Raw genomic sequence first — 20,085 nt, 5'->3', positions numbered from 1 at the left:
ATTATTTTGAATATTTATATTATTTTTACTTCTTATAATTACAATATTTATTATTATTTAAACATAACTATTAAAAAGAATTTGTATATTTAAACTAGTTATTTAGAAAAAATTATATTATACTCAAAATTCCTATTTACTATAATACATAACCTTTCAATCAGAATTGTCACGCAAAATTTTATTATTAAAACTATTATTTGAAAAAGCATAAGAAAGTAATAATGGTAGTGAAACTTAGAAACAGAGATGGAAGAAATAATAAGTAAATTCTATTTACAATATACTATTAGAATAAGGCAAATACTTTATCGAAGAATATAATATAATATAATAAAATGGAATATTTATTATTCCTTCCATACTTCTATTTTTAAATATCATTACTATTACTTTTTTGCAGATTTCTCTAGAATTTTCTTGTTTTAGATATTAATAAAAAAGATTGCTAAATTTATTATTATGGTTTGTATTTAAAGTAAGTTATGTTCTATTTTACCATTTTTTTTTTGTTTTCATTTTAATAATTAACATAAATTGATTTAAATGATTATCTTAATGAATTAAAATAAAAAAAATTTAACATTAAATTATTAAATTATTAAATTATTAAATTTTAATGTTAATATATATGTTAAATATTATATAAAATTATTATACAAAATAAAATATAATGTGTTGATCTTTTTCAATTTGATTTAAGAGAGATTATTGATTATTGAAATTTAATTATTCATTTACAAAAATAATAATATTTTTAATAAAATTTTAAAAATAAAATGTTTTTTATAAATAAATAGTAATAAAATAATTATTTTAATTATGAATAATTAAAATAATTAACGAATCAAAACTAGAATAAAAATTATTCAATTAGGCTACAAGAGATCAAAATACTACACATTGCGAATAATATTACTCTTTCTTAGTAAAAAATAATCAAAGATCTTCGAATATTAAAAACATAGATAGTAATGTTACTTAATATTGTTTTCAACATTCAACAATATCATTTTTGTTAAACTTAATAAAGTATATTTTTATTATTATAATGATTTGTTGCTAATTTTTTCCTAAGATTTCCTTTTCAAATCCGGATTGAGATTATAGAAATTATTCCTATATATTTATTAATATATCTATAATATATAATGCCATCTCTGAATCGTACAAAGTAAAATAATCATATTTTATAACTTAAATAATCATATCGATGAATGATACCGTTAATCTATAATAATTATCTAGAATATTTGTATCTTTCGAAATATTTTCTAATAAATATGTTTTTTTGTAATTTACTTATTTTAATTATTGTTTATTTTTCTTAGCTATTTTCTAAAATATGGTTGAAAACCTAAAAAATAACTCATGTTTTTAGAAATGTCATTGGCATGATTGTTTATCCACCATTTTGTTTTGCTGTCGTCTTCAAAGTTTTTCCTGGTACCGTGGCCTATTTTACAATGGGAACATTCCTAATATAGTCTTGGGACACGAAATGCGATATATGATACATTAATCGATTCTTCTTGACGAGTAGATAATGAAATTCTAAAACTTTTTTTGGAAAAATATATTTTTTTCTGTAAGAAACAAAAAATTAAAAAGTTAACCTATATGTTCATACGTAGTCATAAAGGTACGTATATTAGAAAATTGATATATTATTATTAAGAAAAATATAGCTAATTGTCATATATAACAAATTTAATTATAAAAAATTGTAGAAAAAAACTAAATATAAGAGACAGATTCTAATCTGAATCATTGAAAAATTATTTTGTATGTGCGTTACCAATCGCCTGTCAACGGCTAGATATTTATCTAGCCTAACCAATACTTATGTTTCTTTTGTATTTTAAAAAATTTTGATAATCATTTCAAAAAATTATTTTTTCATGGATTTAAGTGGTTACATATATAAAATGGAAAAAATGAAGAGAAAGGAATCAATTGGATTTCAACGACCTTGAAGAAATTGAAGAAAATTAGTTTATGTTAGTGTAAACGTCAGTCGAAAAAATTAAATAATCTAATATAAATGATTGATTAACATAAACTAATTTTCTATAATTTAAAAAAAAAAAATTCAAATCCATTGATGTATAATTCGATCAATGTTATATTGCTACGCTATTGCAATTTAATAAACATGATAATCATTTCTAAAATATTTATTTTAATGCAAAATTTTAATGCAAAAATTTAAAATGAAATTTTTTGGAAAAGATAAATTTTCATAGAATAATTTTCATGATTTTATAATTTATTCATTAAGATAAATCGATTACAATATATCGCATTTTGTGTCCTGAGACTATATAATTGTTAGGATTATATTTTGTAATGAATTAAAAAAAAAAAAAAAAAAAAAAAAAAGATTCAAATTTAGAAAAATTATAGAATCAGATAACATTCTCTGTGTTGGAAGAGATTTGCTTTTGCTGGACTTACTCAGTTTTTTAATGAATTTCTCATTATGAGGATTCATGAAATATCATCTCGAGTTCTGATCCAACTTTCCTGACTTCTTTAATCAAATGGCAATTATTAGATAAAACAAAAAATTTTCTCGCCATTTAACACGTAAGTTTAATATCTTAATTCTGACATTTAAATATGATTGTTTCAAAATTCATTTCAGTATATTTTCAATGTGCAAATTGTTAAACTTCTCTGAAAAATTATTTTGTTTGTTTGATAATGGTATGTTATATAAAATGTTTGTATTGTTGCAATTTGTGTGGTATTTTCATTGATTAATAATTAAATATGTATAATTAATTTATTTTACTTACTATAGGATGTCAGGTCAGAGTGGAGGGTATCGTTTACGGTTATCTAAACTCAACGATCAGCTGACATGTAAATTATGCGGTGGATATTTCATTGATGCAACTACCATTATAGAGTGTTTACATTCGTGTACGTGTATTCTTCTGTCGCTTTTCTAATCCTTTTGTTTGTGGTGAATAAATATATTTTCATCATTACAAAAGGGTTAAGTGATGATTCCAACATATTGATGTAAGCGCCGATTAACGTCGCATTACAGTTTGCAGGAGCTGTATCGTCAAGTATCTGGAGAACAATAAATATTGTCCAATATGTGAGGTACAAGTGCATAAAAGTAAACCATTACTCAATATTCGTCCAGACCATACTTTGCAAGACATTGTATATAAATTGGTACCTGGATGTTACCAAAGTAAGTATTATAATTAACTATAGAAAAAATTTATAATACTAATTGAAAAATTCAAGGGAAAAATAATACAAATGATAAAATTTTTAATTTAGAAAATAGATATTATATAAACATTAATATAAAAAATTTTTATTTTTTATTTTTCTATATTAAATATAGAAACATATTATGTATATATTTTTATATAAAAAAACGTATATATACATAAATTTGAGAAAAAATTGAAAAAATATTTAAATAATTATAGATTATTGAATTTTTTGTTTTTAAAAAAATTAATATATTTGTACAACTTTTATCTACTGAATCCTTTAATTAATTTAAATATTTATTCTCATTTCAGATGAAATGAGATGTAGAAGAGAATTTTATTCGAAACATCCTGAAGCATGTACTCAAGCAACATCTCCAGAGGCAAGAGGAGAACCAATTGAATCACATATATATTCTCCAGATGAATCTCTTAGTTTATCATTAGAATACTTTAGTCCTTCCAAGGATGTTAAAGGAATAGCTGTAAAACCTTTGTTAAGGCGGTATTTACGTTGTCCTGCTGCAGTAACTATTTTTCATTTACAAAAACTTATACGAGCTAAGTATGGCTTAACTGATGCACATCGAGTGGATATTATGTATAAAGAGGAACCATTATGTAGTAATTATACATTAATGGATGTGATGTATATTTATCATTGGAGGCGAGTGAGTATTAAAGATTTATTTTTTAAAAATGTTTGAAAGTTTAAACATTTTTTTTTGTAAATATTATATATTATATATTATTATTTATATAAATATTATATATTCATTTCAGAAAGTGCCATTGCATTTAAGTTACAGAATATTTGAATCTTCTCCAAAACGAATAAAACTTTCAGAAGACAATGTCAATTACAAAACTTCTTTATTCCATGCTGGAATCGATTCTATTGAATCAAAAGAAGAAAAATCAACAAAAAGAGAATGGAAAGAAGTACAGTTAAAAATTTCTGAAACTGGTATAATGAGTATTACAGATATAACGGACCAACAATTTAAAAAGAATACAAGAGTTGAAGAACCTATTACTAGTGTTGAAATAAATACATCAATAATTGAAGAAAATGGTGATAGAAATAAAATATCTGAAGTCAGTAAAGAAAATAAACACTCTTCAGATAACCAAGTTATTAATGAATCTGATATTTCTTTCAAATTAAATGAATTTGATGACCAAAACAGTTTTAATCAAATAGAATCTATAAAAACGTCGACAAAAGAAATAGAAAATATGATAAATTCTAAACATGAAGAAGAATCGAAAAATCAATCGAATAATAATAATATCGAAGATCAAATAATTTTGCAAAAAAATCATTTGCAAGAAACGACACAATATATAAATGAACATGAAATTAAAAACAATAATATTGAAAATAAAGATCAAAAAGAATCATCAAAAAATAATAATAATATTCTTACAGAAAAAGTAGAAACTTCTAAGCAAAATTCAAGAAATGAAGTAAAATTTGTAAATACGGGATCAAAAATCAATGCTTTAAGTGTAAAATTGCAATTTCAACCGAAAAGTGGACAAATTAGCAGTAGTAATGCTTCTTCAAAGAAAATTACAAAAGATAAAAAAATTATATCACAATTGTCTAAAAAGGCAGACATAAAAATTACTGAAAACTTAAAAACTACAGAATTAAAAAATTTTGATATTTCAAAAGAACAAGTTATAACAAATAATTGTGAAGTTACAATAAATAAATCGTTAGTTCCATATTGTACTAAAATCATATCACAAAAACCAGTATCTGAATTACAGGATAGTGTAGAACCTATTTTATCAACTTGTTTAAATACCTCAATTAATTCTGAAATAAAAGAAATGGAAACAAATGTAAAAAATGTGCAATCAATTGATCAGAAGGAAGAACATTCTCAAGGAGAAAATACTTTAGAAAAAAAACCAAGTATATCAGATCAAAATTTAACTGAATCTTGTCAAAAAACAAATGAACAAACAAATACTCTTTCTCAAAAATCACCATATACCCAGATTGAACCATTACCAAATAATAATACCGCATCTTTAAATCTTTCAACATCTCTATCTATATCTGCTGGCAATGGAGTTAATTCAGTTTCTACATCAACGATAAGTCAATCTCCATCTACATTTCCTTATACAGTTCAGGATTTAGTAAATAGTACAATGTTAAAACATTCTTTCAAAAGTTTAACGACATCAACAACTCAAAAATTATCTGCTACAGTTTCTACAAATGAAATATCTACATCTTCAGTATCTACATCAGAAAGTCCTTCAACATTTGCTGTACCTTCTATGAACGTTTCTTCTGCTTTAAAAAATAATTATCCAAGTACAAGTACAAGTACTTCAAAAGAATCCATTACAAAAGCAAATTTAGAAATATCTAATACATATTCAGTGCCTCCTTGCCCTGATGCTATTCCAATTTCTTTAATGAAACCAACAATACGTAAAAATGAATTAATTACGAAAGGTTCTAATTTAAATGAAATTTGTGCAAAAATTGGAGCTTCAGGTTCAAAAATTAATGATATTTGTGCTAAAATTGGAGAAAATTCTAAAGAAAAAAACAAAACAGAAGCAAAAAGTAAATCTGATATTCCAGATTTATTAAAAATTGGTAGAAAAAATGGTTCACCCGCAATTACTATTGATTCTACTAATAAGCATCAGCAACATACAAATATTCCAAATGTACCCATTTATTCACCTAGTAGCAATGCAATCACAACAGAAAATAAAAATATTTATTCAAATGTAAAAGATAGTGTTAGAGCTACTTCATCAGTAACTACTTCTTTAATAGTAACATCGCATTCTTTACAAAAAGTTCTTTCTGTCTCAAAAAAGCAAAGTCAAGCAATGGGTTATAAGACTCTTCGTGATCCTCCAAGATGCTGGAATCCTACACTTTCCAAAAACAATTATGTAGCAGTTAAAAATCAAAGTAAAGAAACGCAAAATCAATTACATCAAACTGTACTTTTTGAAAGAAGTAAAACAATTCAATCTAAACCTGCTAAGATTTTTAAAAGAAACATGTTAAGATATTTAGGCAATCCTGCTTCTGGAGTGAAACCAATATATGGTATTGGTAATGAATGTAAAGAAAAAGAACAATCAACAATGACATCAACAACAACTACAAATACATCTAGTAATTCCAAAAATGGAAATTTGAGTATGATGAAGATAGATCCTAAAACTTTATCTCCAATTGTTTCAACAGTTAATTCACCTATTGTTTCACCACCTCCATATTCTCCTAGTGCAAGGAATTATTCAAATCCTCCATTCTCAAGAGATATTTGTAGAAGTACTGGTTCATCAATATCTCCTAAAAATTCTCCAGTAAATATGCTTTCTACGAGTCCTTTTATACCCTCTCCAACACCAAATATGAATCCCGGATTAATTTATCCTCATTTTCCACCACCATTCCCAGATACTAATAGATTTCCAAATCCTTTGATACGTTCACCAATAGGAATTCCATCTCCTAGTGCCTTCCATAGTAATTTACCTCCTTCAATTAATAAATTATATCAACGATCTAGTTATATTCCACAAACTACTGGTTTTTCTCCTGTTTCACAACCTCCAACAGTTCAGAGAATACCACCAAGCACTTATTCTTCACCCAAATCACCTAAAACTACCTCTTTAACAGCAATTTCTCCTGCATCATACAACTTGGTCAAATCTGAAACACAAACAATTGCAACATCTCTTGAGACTAATAATCTGCTTCTTCCAGAAAATACATCACAGGAAGATGTCAGTGCATTTAATTTGTCTAAGACTGGAAATTTTTGTAATACAGAGACTGTTAAAATATCAACAGAAACAGTTCGAAATTCTAAATCAACTTCACTTTCTCCAAGTTCAAGTATTGGACAGAATAAAAACACATTGATTATTAATTCGAAGAATAAATTAGAAACATCTTTATTAGGTACTGGCGATCAAGATCAAAATAAAGAACGATTGGAAAAAGAAGTTACAAAATGTAAAGAACAAAATTTATATCTTTCAAAAGGACAAAATTCAGAAAAAGGTCGATTGGATGAAAATACTGACAATGTAAATACAAAGAAAGAAAAATCAATTTCTCAAATTAATGGAGATCTCATCAGTGAAAATAAAAACGAAATAGCAATTGATAAAGTTACAGAACAACAAAATGAAAAAAATGACACAAAGACGGTACAAATATCGGAAAAAATTATTGAAAAAGAAGAAATAGAAGAACCCAAAAATGAGAAGTGTGACAAAACCGAGGAACAACAGAACAATTCTGAGACTCAAAATAACAAAGCAAAAACATAAATTTTGTATTAAACAATTATATATATACAAATTTATGTTTTTGTATTAAAATATTTGGATATTTTATTTCAGATAAAACATTTTATCAAATTGTAATTCTTTATATTTCCGATAAATTTTTCCATATTACTATTATGAAACAAATTCAATAATTATTACGATTTTTAAATCACAACAAAATTTTAAATATATTAAAATATTATGTTTAATATATCATCAATATTAAATTTTTACTTTGTGACTAAAAATTGTAATAATTATAGAAATACTTCTTTAATTTGAACAAAAAAAAAATGACTAAATATATTCAAAACTATATTCAATATTCAAAAGATTGTATACAAATTACATAGAAAAAGTACTGCGTATTATTAATCATATTTATGTGACAAAAGTTTTTATAATATAATTTCACGCAGTTTGTTAGTTTACATTATTTATCATATTTTTGAACAGATTCTATTATTATTTGTTTCTGAATATGTCTTAGTCAACTAAATATGTAACCAAAGCCTCGAGAATTAATCTAATGTTCTAAGTAGATTTAGTCAGAATACAGTTTTTCGAGATTGGCTCTTTTTTTGCATACTCTCTTTTTTAAAAAAAAAAAACAACTATAGTAAAATGTCCGAGGCCTTATCACAATAATCTTATATGAAATAATGTTAGGAAATCAAGAGCAAGATCGTTGTTAGATGATTTAAAAAATGAGAAAAAGTATTACACTATAAGTGATTTCTCTCTTTCCAGCTTAATTAGTTAATATTATCGATGTGTCGCATCGCACCGAATTATTAAAATAGCACGCATGGATAAAAAGTCCATTATTAATTTTAATAAGTGCCGGAAAGAAAGAAAGTTAATGTATAGATAAATTTTTCATATTGGACGATCTTTTTTTCTTTTTAGATACATTTACTTGTAAATAGTGTATAATGATTCGAAAAAGTCTATATCATATATTAGATATAAAAAAATTATCAATTATTAATATAATTTAACACACATATTTTTAGGAATTAAGGAACGTAACGAATAGTATTTTTTGTCTAATATGAGAAAGCAATTTTTAGAGAGATGCCTGATTGTAGAGCAAAAAACAACGTATTTTTAATAAGTTATTAGTTGTGTGCGCGCGCGACTCTTTTGTATACAAGGTGTACCTGAATGAGTGAGTGAGTGAAAAATGTATGTGTATAATCTTTGTGTAAAAAAAATTTCAATATCGTTTAAATCAAAATGGTTTAAACGAAGTTTTCGAGATTTGTTTTATTTATAAAAACGTTGATCGTCGTTTGTTTTGAAATTTATGTACGTGTTCTACGTATGTTGTGTGCACGCGCGCATACTCTCTACGCGCGCGCGGTATCAATACAGTAATACTACATGAAGTAGAGGATGTTCTTTTAATTATAAAAATATAGTTGATTATACTTTACATGGTTTGTTATTTGTATAAGATTTTACCACTACACTTATACGTACAAATTGAGTTTATTATTAAACGATTACTATAATAATTATTGTGTAAATGTTAATATACAAATGTCAAATTGTTGATAATTATGCTTCATTTATAGAAATTTATATATTGTAAAAAAAAGTAGTTAAAACAATAATTCCAAGAAACTTTAAAAATATAAATGAGTTGTACTATATGAAGTAAACTAATAACTTAAAAATACAGCTAAACATTAGTAAGCTTTTCTGAATATCTAATAACATCTTTAAGCTTAAACACTAAATCTTGCAATTGCTGTATTGTACATGAAAATGTTACATAATTTATTGTTTCATGTTTTTTAGTACTAAGTCTCACATGATAAAGAGGAATACCAAGTGAATCGCATGTGTCCAACTGAAAATCATTTTCATAAATAAGAATGAATTAAACATCTTTGAATGAAATGGTCGGTATTTTATTCACCGATCAATTACCTTGACACAATAATCTAAATGCCAGTCTATATCAATGATATGAGATGGATTATTGCCTATCAATTCCAACTGAGATTGTATTGTTGTTTTATTGTTAATATATACTTCACATAATTTGCTAATTCTTTTTTCATCAATATATATGAGATTTAAAAAATTTCTTAAACTTTCTTCATCTAAGTCATGCCGAGAAGCTTCTACAAGTAAGCATACTACATCAGTAAAAGCTTTTTTTGTTAAAATTGGTTTTGAATCAGATGTTTTTATAGTGCCTAAAATTTAATTTAAATATCTTTGTTAATTATCTTTGTTAATCAATTGATAATTAAGTTAAAACAAATACTTACATTTTATTTCTGAAGGACTTTCATATATACATGAAATAGCTGTTTCTAAAATTTGTGAGAAGTTATCATCAGTAATAACATTTGTATTTAAAATATTAGCAATACCATCAATGGTATCTTTCGATAATTCCATTGTTATATCCCAAAAAATTAAATTCACTTATAAGTATGCTAAAATCATTTAGTTATTTTTATAATTTATATTTAGAAAATATTTTGTTTTTATAACTATAAAAGAGAAGAGGAGAGAAAACATAAATATTTGATAACTTTTAAAACATTTAAAGTTTGTAAGAATTACACAATAAACATATGAGGTTATCTTCTATATTTAACTATGTTTAATCTATAAATTACTATAATAATAAATTGTAATAAATAATAATAATAATTTTAATTTTCTAATTTATTTTATAAAATTATACCTTTCTCAGTTAATTATTTTTATTGAATAGAAATAAAATATGTACGTTTAGATTTATATAACCAGAACTAGATAATATATTTTAATTTTTATTATATTTAAAATTTTAACGAATATTTGTACATATAGAATATATTTGTGTATATAGGAATTAAAAATAAATGATTAATTTTTTTTAAATAAATATTTGTTTTATAATAAGAACGAAAAAATACAAAATACAATATATGAATTCACAGATAAGATTGATAAATCATACATTGAAATATTAAATTTACAAAAGTATATATTAAAAAATACAATTAAGTATATATATCAATGCTTATTAATTATAAATATACATATATTATATAAATAATTAAAATGATTTGAAAAATAACTGTTAATAACTATTATATAAAATTTTTTGAAATTATTAAGAAAAACAGTTTTATGACTATACAATGATTGTATTCAATAGATATTTGATTCATACGAATTGAATTGATACGATATAATAAAAAAAATTCTCATATGTATATTAATTTTAGTTAATTATTGTTTTACTATCTCATTTCATTTAAATATTAATTTCCTATCGAATTGACATTAATTTTATATAAAATTTATATTAATTATATTATCATATTATAAAATATGAAATAATATTAGTTCCGAATAATTTTTTAAAACGATTCATTTTTTAATTCTAATATAATTTTTACGAAAAAATATTAAAATAATGAAATACTTATCATTAATAGTAATTTTAAAATATAAATAGAAAAAATAAAATAAAATGACGATATTTTTTGCTTATTTCTTATTTAGATTATTGTGATTTTTATTAAATAAAATGTATATTATTGTAATCAAAAGATTTTTATTATTAAATTATGTATTTAATATCATTTAATATCTCATATAATATTATGAAATATTAATTTTTTAAGTCATATTAAAATTAGAAAATGTACTTCCTAAATTCTTTTTGAATTATATTTTGCAAAATATTTTCTCATTTAATTTAATGCATAAATTATTTTTTCTACAGAAATCCGATAACGTTGCTAGTTAAAAACCGATGAACATAATCATGGATAGAAAAAAACTTAAATAATAACATAAACGAGATACGAAATAGATATGACATCTTATAGAAATTCGGGATATGTCAGTAAAATATTAAAATAATAAAATATTAAATTTTCGAAAAAATAAACTGTTTTTTTTTATATCTTTTGCTATTTACCATAAGAAGTATAATATATATATATATATATATATATTTAATTATAAATATATAAACATATATTTGTTTCTATATTATAGAAAATTATATTCTTTTGCTCATAAAATAAAAATGTTATCGCTTAAATTGCGGTGATAATAATTTTTGTATGTTTTGTTTATAATATGACAGTGATATGACATTTTCAAAATTCATTGACGAAAGAATCATTTTATATACAGAATGTTCTACAGATATTGGAATATCCGTAAATTGAAGATTCCTAAATTAATTTCAATATTTTTCTTTGCATAAACTTTCGTTACGGCTTTGTTAATGAGTTATTAATAAAAAAACATTGGCCAATCACATAGCGCATAACCTAATCGAGTCGCGACAATAATATTGATTATGTACTAATGTTAGCATAAACAAATCTAAGCAATATATTTCAAAGAAAATGTGTTAAATTAAATGTAATAAATATTTTTTTATCAATAAAAAATTATATCAAATTATACTATGAACAATGAATAAATAAATAAATATAATATTTAACACATTTTCTTAACACTTTACTCTTCGAAAAATGTAGCCTGGATTTATTCGTGCTCAGTCGGTAACACGTAATTAATGCTATTATTATATGTTCCATATAAACATAACAAAAGTTTTTGTAAAAGAAAATGTTGCTTGAAATTATTTCAGAAATTTCCAATTTACAAATGTTCCAACATTTTTGGGATAACCTTAATTAATTGTTATATTACTATAGAATTGCCGAATGCGGACAATACATTCTATCATTAAATATGACTCAACTTTTTTTCGGTTAATTTTTTCTGCAAAAGAAGAAATAAAATTTTAGCCAAATGTTAGAATAGATGTTAGATTAGACAAAGACATGACACGATGCGATACTTGGCTTTAGTGAAAACTATGTAACATATTTCTAGTTTGATAACAATGAGAATAATATGTCATTATATATTTTCCTTCTCTGAAAATTTGTCGGAGAAAATTGAATGATACAGGGAATATAGCATTTTTATCTTCATTATATATATAATCTTATATTATATAATCTTTGATGAGAATTGAGATTTTAAAAATTCTCTTTTGAAAAAATGATGTTATAATCTCTCTCTATACAAATATCATATAATATAATATAGTATGATTATAACGTGATCTGCAATTATTGTATGCATAATGCAAATCGATATAAAAATAATAAAGTATAAAATAATGAAATATAAAAAAAAATTATCAAAAAAAAAGTTTCTTTGAAAATATATATTTGAATGTATTTATTAATTATTAATATATTTCTATTATTAATATAATTATAAATTTTATATAATATATAATAAAGAAAAAGTTAAAAATTATTCATTGCATATAAAAATTCAAATTTTTTAAGAAATAGACATATATTATTTGGAATAAATTGCCGATATATTAAATTTTTTTTTTAATTTAAATTTAAATTGATACATAAATATTCAAAATCTTATTATTTATTACTCAAACACAAAAAAATATATAAATAATATACATAATAAAAAATATATAAATAATTTTAAAAACTTGTAAAAATCACAAGCACAAGCATAACTGTTTCCATTCTAAATTTAAATAGTGCAGCGCGTTTGAAAATCGTAATATATAATTGCTAAGCGACATAATTCTCATCTTCATTTGTATATAATATGAATTATGATATTATACAAATACAATGATTTTAGCATATTTTCCTCAAGACGGCAACTCTAACGGAATTCAAAGTCGATTTGATTCTCTGATATTTCAAGATTATTTTATCCTCAATACATGATGAAAATAATATCGTTATATTTTTGGAAAAGTTATTGTAATAAACAAATTGCTAGTAATTTTAAATTTATGAAATAAAAATGTTAGATTTCTTAAACGAATATAAGAAATTAATAATATCTATTTCTATTTATGGAATATATTAAATATTAAATTTAAAAATTATTTAGCGAGAAATAAAATGAAATAGATTTTGATAAATATATATATATTTTTTTATATAAAGATATTAAAAAAAAAAAATATATCAGTGTTTTTGGAAAGTTAATTTTAAATATCAAAATGATGAAAAAAATTCATATATGTATATATAAACATGACTATCACTTATAAATCATACCAGATATTTAACTTTTATTGTAATAAAAATATATATTGCTAAACTTATTTATTTTTGTCAACATAATATTTATAAACAACAATAATATTATATATAATAAATAATAATAAACAATAATATAATAAACAAATAATGTAATATTGTTGGCGATTTTTGGCAAAATTATATTTCTGGTATATAGTGTTGTAATATATGTGATTTTAGAAATTTAAGATTATTAGAAATATAAATTCATTGAAACATAATTAGTAGCCTTCATCTATATTAAATCTTAAACGTGACAATAATTTTAATAATAAGTCAATGAAATTTAAAATTGACAATAATTTTAATAAAAGAAATTTTCGAAGAAAGTATATTGAATATATTATAATTCATTTATTGTATATAATTTGATATTTGATAATTCGATAATTTTTTATCAATAAAAAATATTTATTATATTCAATACTTTCTTTGATTTATATATATTGCTTGAACTTGTTCATGTTCAGTTGATAGTTTATATTCAATCTTATTTTTGCAGCTACATATAATTGGTATTTTTTTTTATTAATAACTTATTAACAAAATTATTAACAAAATCGAAACGAAACTTTTTATAGAGAAAAATATTGAAATTATCTCAGAAGTCTTCAATTAACGAACGTCTTTACATTTTTGGGATATGTTGTTTATATATATGTTTGATCTTATCTTATTTAGAAAAACATTAAAAAAGTTTTATTAAAAAAAAATTATAAAATTTCATTATTGCAATTTTATTTTATTGATATGTTTATTTTGATTATTTTTTTCTTATTCTTTTATTTGCTATCCTTTGTTAAATTTTTTAAAGATATAAAAAAAAAAAATTCGAATTTTGGAATTTCCAGTTATATTGAAATTAAGAATCAAAAGATTAATTTGATGACGCAAATGATGGTTATATTATTCATATACGTTTCTATTGAATAACAAATTTATTTTTTATGTCGCAAATAATGTTATACCAATAAAATTAAATAAGAAATATTATGCCAAAGTAAAAATTGTCTAGAAAAATTATTATCCTGAATGTTTTGAAACTTTTCATTTGTTTTAGAATTTGATATTCGTTTAGAACTTGACTTCATTTTACTTTTTATTTATGAATGTAATTATTTTTTTTCTAATAAAGATTAATATATATTTAAATAAATATAAAAAAATATAATTTTTTTTCATAAAATTATTTAAAAAATATTTTTATATACTATAAATTTTTTTTTTAAAAGCCAAGTTAACTAATGATTATAATGATTATAATGATGATTATAAATTATTTTATAACTTTTTTTTCAAAAAACTAATAAAATATTAATTAATCTTTAATACTAGATTTTTTTATACTTAATATTAAATTTTAATATTTTTTATGACAATATAATTTTTGTATGAAAAAAATATTTATTTATTTTATTCTTGTGAATAAGAAAAAAAAATTATAATCATAATAAATTAATAGTTTTGAAAACAAAAATCTTGCATTAAATAATGAATCAGAAAAATTTAAAAACATAATAAATTATGTACAAGAATACCATACCAATAAAATGTTTCATAATTACGTAATTCAAAATATATAGATTTCTTTGAGATTATCAATTGTTTTGATCTATATTTTATTTATAATATCATAGTTATATATTTTATTTATAATAATCATAATAAGATCTTATTTTTATTTCAATCATTTTTAATACTATAATTGTTTTTCATATTGAATTTCAATTGAATTATATAATAAATAATGTATTAATTTTTTATTATTAATAATTAATATATTATTCCTCATTAATTATATGATTCCTAAATTTTTTTTAAAAACTATGACATATTATGTATCTTGTTGCATTTTGAAATTGTATAAATTAAATTTTGCAAATTAGATTCGTATACATACATTCCAATGTCTTAACTTTTTATAATTTCTGTTTTTTTTCTGTTTTTAATTTCTAAAATCATGCAATACAATGGGTAGTATTTTTTCACAACAATTTCTTCATTAATAAAGAAAGTCTTTAAAATTGCATATTTTATTTTTTATTTTATTTTATTTTAAATTGTACATTTTATTTTTTTATTTATAAATTCACTTTAAACAGACAAAAATAAATAACTCATTGTATTGATCAACATAAGAAAGTGTATGAATAATACTATTAAATAATATGATATTAATACTATTTATAAATAACATATTATCTATTTAATTAATTCAAATATCATATACTACATATTCATAATATGTAATAGTTAAATTATTCATGATTATTTTGAGAATGAATTTAAAGTTGATTTTCTTGAAAGCAAAGTTTCAAAAAAAAAAAATTTATTTTTTATTTTCGATTTATTTTTTTATGTAGAATCATTTTTTATTTTATTATCGAAGCTGAAATATGAAACTAAGAAATTATAATTAATCAATTTATAGAAATCGATTTATATCAGTAAATTGAATTTATTCAATAGTATATATTATTAAATCGTTGGCATATATTTACTTATCATTAGTTTAATAATCGATGAATATAGTATATTCATATATTTCAAGCAATTGTATAACAGATTGCAATAAATGATTGTTATACTCATATTTTTCTTTGAATGAAAAGTTTTTGAATTGTTCTAATGAAACTTTATATTCAAAAATAAATTAATTTTATTTTTTTACATATGAATTATTTTGTTTATTATTGAATTCAATTTTTCCATATGTGATTAAATATTTATCTCTATAAAGCAGGTTTTGTTCATTTAAATAATCTTATAATTTTTGATTTCGTTGATGGACTTTTATTGCCTTTTCATCTTTTTATTCTCAACGACTGTATGGCTATATATTATGTATATATATATAAAATTTAATTTTATTTTAATAATTAATTAGTAAAAAAATTATAGATTAATTTTATTTAACTTATATCGTACATAAAGTTATATTATTATCTTTACGTTTATAAATATTAAAATATTTATTTGAATTACTCATTTGTAATTTCATACATAAAGCAAATAACAAAAAAAAATTTATTGTTAATAGTTATTAAATATTAATTTTAATATAAAAATGAAAATATTAGATTTTTTTTTCAATTTTAGAAAGAAATTATATATAATTTATAAAAATATAAAATAATGTTTTGGATTTTATTATTATTTTGCAATTGAAAAATTTTTAGTTTTTTTTCTGATCATTTTTAATCCAAACTAACTAGCCATCAGTTAAAAATATTGTTAATCAAATAATGAAAATTAAATATATGTAAATCTATTATGTGAATCATTTTTAATTCACATATCATACTCCATGACTTATATTCTGAAGATTAAATTTTTTTAAACAAACTATACACATATATTAAATATAAATTAATAGATCAATGAATTAATATTTCTATGGTATAATATTGTATCATAATAAAAAATACTTATAAGGTTTTTTTTATATATATCAATTTTATAGTCTTTAGTCATGCAAATATTTGTATAAAATCAGGAAATTAGGATAAATGAATTCAATTCAAAAATAAATAAAAAAATTCAATAAATAAATAAAAAATAAGATAAAATTCTTTAAAATTATTATATTTTACAATAATTTTAATAAATCCGTGATTCTATAATTATTCCCAATATATATATATACAATAAATCTTATTTTAAATAATAGAAACACAAAAGTTGAAATTTCCGTAACGATCGATTCGTGAAGTTAGAAGAGGAAGAATAAGCATACGCCTGCGCTACGTTCTCTATAAATTCTTTTATTTCAAGTACTTGTGTGAAGCAATAATATTAGAAGTAATAGGAATTAAATATGTAGTTTTTTGTAATATTTATTCATGTAATATTTTAAAGTGATCATATACAAAAATTGTCTAAAGACAGTAGCAAAAATGCGTAACAATGTAAGATTATAAACAAACAGTTACAGTTACGAGAGAAAATATAGTTTGTATTATTTTAATAATATTTATTCGTTTTCATATTTTTTTAGTTCGCTATATGTATGTATTTTTACTTCTATATATATATATATATATATATATATATATATATATATATATCAAAATAATAATAATAAAATTTTAACGGAACATATGATTTTTAAATTAATTCTTTTTTAGGAAATATCGACCATATATTTGTTGTTAGTATTAATTTTATGTGCAGAAGTGTATATGATAAATGCAAGACATTTGATTAAAAAGAGGAATTATAGCGATCAAAGTGTAAGAGGTTATTTAGCAGAGGTAAATAAATAATAAACACAAATGTGACATTTATTATTAATAGATACAAATGAATTTTTTATTTCTAGCGGACTTGTTGGTGGAATGAAGTTTGTAAAGAAGAATTTCACAGTAAATTTCGATGTCGTTGTCCAAGATGGTCCTATTGCCGTGCTCCTGGTAGATATTACGATGCACATTGTAGTATGACACGTACAGGCTATATTTGGACTCAACCAGAAACTTCGTTAACTCTTGAAGTTAATAAATGAATTTTTTTTTATAAATCTTTTCTCAATTGCATGTATTGCAAATCAAAAGTTCTTAATACCAAATTTATGTAATATTATCTTATAGAAGTTAATTAAATTTAAATTAATTTAAATTTAACTTTATCAATAAATTTTATCATTGTTATTGTGTAACGAATATACTTACGATAAATAATTACTGTTTATTTCTTATTTATTTCTATTCTTTCCTCGTATATATACATATTTTACTATGACTAATAATAATTAAATAAACTTAATTTCTTTTTGCATTTAATAAATTATAAATTAAAAGAATTAATAATAGAACGATATTTGTTAGAAGTTTTCGTATAAACTGTAAAATATAAGATTTATAATATGAATTATATAAGCATTATTATTATATTTTTAAATATTTATAATAATAGATACAATTGAATAAGTAATCCATATTATACTAGAAGAATAAACAATGATTTTTTATTAAATATTCATTAAAATTATTTCTTTTTTATTTATGGAAAATTATTGTTAATTAATGTGATTAAATTATTTATCAATATTGATGCTAATATAATATTACTTATTTTAGGCTATTATAAATAAAGAAAATATTTTATTTTAATTAATAAATTAATAAATAATTTATTAGTATTAATAAATTTATAAAGATAATTTAGATATATTTATATTATTAAATATAGTCTCATTTCATATTAATTAATTTATTTATATAAATATGTAAATAAAAAATTATATTTAATTATGAACATTACATATTAGTTTAATTATGAACAAACATATTAGTTTAATAATACAGTTTAACAATATAGCTACGAAATGTTATAATACAATATAAATACAATTTAATAATTAAACTATATATTTTATAAAAAGACTTATAAATGATATACATATAGATATTATGTGTGTATATATATATATATATATGTATAATTATATAAAAAAAAGAGAACATCTTTTATTTCTATTTAATTCTATTTTCAAAATATAATAAATTTTTATTGATCATAAAATATTTCAGAAATAATTTTATAAATATATTTTATATGCATTTAAAAGCATTTACATGATATTTATATTGTTTTATTTTTATTTCAATATATTGAAATGTTTAGAAAATTTAATTAATATCTAAAAATCTAAATATATAAATTGATATGTTAATGTTTTTTACATAGAAAATTTCAAAAATTTATATCTTTTAAATAATAATAATATCATTAAAATAATTATCATTATTTAATTATTGTTATAAATTAAATTATGTTAAATAATTCACTTTTATCATTTATATATATACAAAATAATATAAATATACTTAATAAATGCTTGTTTAATTACAATTTTCATTGTAGTTATTTAGAATATTTAAAAAATGATATATCTTTTAATATTATTTTTTAAAATTAATAAAACATATCTGTCTATAAACATAATTATTATTAAAAATATTAATTATTATTATATATATTATTTTCGAATATTTAAAATTTAATTTATTTAGAACATTATTTAGAATTTAAATTAATGTTGGAAATAAATAATATAAAAAATTGTATATAATATATTATAACCATGCAATAATTTTTATTCATATTTATACTTACTTTAAAAATTTACTGAAAAAAACTAAAATGTTGAACTAGTTAAATAAGAAAATGCATATTTTAATTATATACTTAAATTTTTATTATATATTATTCGTATTTTTATTAAATGCTTTTAGATATCTTTAATACTTTATATAAATACATAAAAATACGTAAAACAATGAATTTATATAATTATACTATATATAATTTGTACTATACCAATAATTAAATTTATGTATTTACAATTGCACATTAAAATGATTAACAATTTTAAAAATTTAAAA

General features: G+C 20.7%; 3 protein-coding genes across 6 annotated transcripts; 2 read left to right on the top strand and 1 right to left on the bottom strand.

Annotated features, from left to right (window-relative positions):
- Positions 1 to 1,363: 1,363 nt before the first annotated feature.
- On the top strand, positions 1,364 to 7,696 carry LOC122714420 (GATA zinc finger domain-containing protein 7-like). Of its 2 annotated transcripts, none has more exons than XM_043935737.1 (6): positions 1,364 to 1,446; positions 2,407 to 2,589; positions 2,807 to 2,928; positions 3,059 to 3,211; positions 3,555 to 3,913; positions 4,026 to 7,696. In XM_043935737.1, the coding sequence occupies exons 3-6, from the start codon at positions 2,808 to 2,810 to the stop codon at positions 7,578 to 7,580; spliced, it is 4,188 nt and encodes a 1,395-aa protein (XP_043791672.1). In that variant the 5' UTR covers positions 1,364 to 1,446; positions 2,407 to 2,589; position 2,807; the 3' UTR covers positions 7,581 to 7,696. The 2 variants fall into 2 exon arrangements, with proteins under 2 accessions (XP_043791672.1, XP_043791671.1); XM_043935736.1 differs by lacking the exon at positions 1,364 to 1,446 and adding an exon at positions 1,468 to 1,642.
- Positions 7,697 to 9,011: 1,315 nt separating this feature from the next.
- LOC122714475 (COMM domain-containing protein 3-like) lies at positions 9,012 to 10,344 on the bottom strand. 2 transcript variants are annotated; one of them, XM_043935833.1, is made up of 4 exons: positions 10,291 to 10,344; positions 9,866 to 10,036; positions 9,519 to 9,790; positions 9,012 to 9,438 (listed from the first exon to the last, which is right to left on the bottom strand). In XM_043935833.1, exons 2-4 carry the CDS (start codon positions 9,996 to 9,998, stop codon positions 9,268 to 9,270), a joined length of 576 nt encoding a protein of 191 aa, XP_043791768.1. In that variant the 5' UTR covers positions 9,999 to 10,036; positions 10,291 to 10,344; the 3' UTR covers positions 9,012 to 9,267. The 2 variants fall into 2 exon arrangements, with proteins under 2 accessions (XP_043791768.1, XP_043791767.1); XM_043935832.1 differs by having other exon boundaries at positions 9,866 to 10,093; positions 10,291 to 10,327.
- A 7,189-nt stretch (positions 10,345 to 17,533) lies between these two features.
- On the top strand, positions 17,534 to 18,341 carry LOC122714507. Of its 2 annotated transcripts, none has more exons than XM_043935879.1 (3): positions 17,534 to 17,607; positions 17,827 to 17,931; positions 18,021 to 18,341. In XM_043935879.1, the coding sequence occupies exons 1-3, from the start codon at positions 17,596 to 17,598 to the stop codon at positions 18,201 to 18,203; spliced, it is 300 nt and encodes a 99-aa protein (XP_043791814.1). In that variant the 5' UTR covers positions 17,534 to 17,595; the 3' UTR covers positions 18,204 to 18,341. The 2 variants fall into 2 exon arrangements, with proteins under 2 accessions (XP_043791814.1, XP_043791813.1); XM_043935878.1 differs by having other exon boundaries at positions 17,827 to 17,952.
- Positions 18,342 to 20,085: the final 1,744 nt, after the last annotated feature.

The sequence above is a fragment of the Apis laboriosa genome, unplaced genomic scaffold, assembly GCF_014066325.1.
Source record: "Apis laboriosa isolate Shangri-la unplaced genomic scaffold, ASM1406632v1 scaffold30_cov140, whole genome shotgun sequence".
Taxonomy (NCBI): Eukaryota; Metazoa; Arthropoda; class Insecta; order Hymenoptera; family Apidae; genus Apis; species Apis laboriosa.
The sequence above is the reverse complement of the archived record's forward strand: the minus strand, read 5'-3'. Positions and strand labels throughout refer to the sequence as shown.

What these genes read in the sequence shown, in the direction of transcription:
- LOC122714475 (XM_043935833.1), bottom strand. Translation starts at nt 9,998, where the DNA reads ATGGAATTATCGAAAGATACCATTGATGGTATTGCTAATATTTTAAAT. An exon ending in AAGTCCTTCAGAAATAAAAT is followed by an intron (nt 9,791 to 9,865) that starts GTAAGTATTTGT and finishes ATTAAATTTTAG; the next exon opens with GCACTATAAAAACATCTGAT. An exon ending in ATTTAGATTATTGTGTCAAG is followed by an intron (nt 9,439 to 9,518) that starts GTAATTGATCGG and finishes AATGATTTTCAG; the next exon opens with TTGGACACATGCGATTCACT.
- LOC122714420 (XM_043935737.1), top strand. Translation starts at nt 2,808, where the DNA reads ATGTCAGGTCAGAGTGGAGGGTATCGTTTACGGTTATCTAAACTCAAC. An exon ending in TATAGAGTGTTTACATTCGT is followed by an intron (nt 2,929 to 3,058) that starts GTACGTGTATTC and finishes GTCGCATTACAG; the next exon opens with TTTGCAGGAGCTGTATCGTC. An exon ending in ATATTTATCATTGGAGGCGA is followed by an intron (nt 3,914 to 4,025) that starts GTGAGTATTAAA and finishes TATTCATTTCAG; the next exon opens with AAAGTGCCATTGCATTTAAG.
- LOC122714507 (XM_043935878.1), top strand. An exon ending in TAAGAGGTTATTTAGCAGAG is followed by an intron (nt 17,953 to 18,020) that starts GTAAATAAATAA and finishes TTTTATTTCTAG; the next exon opens with CGGACTTGTTGGTGGAATGA.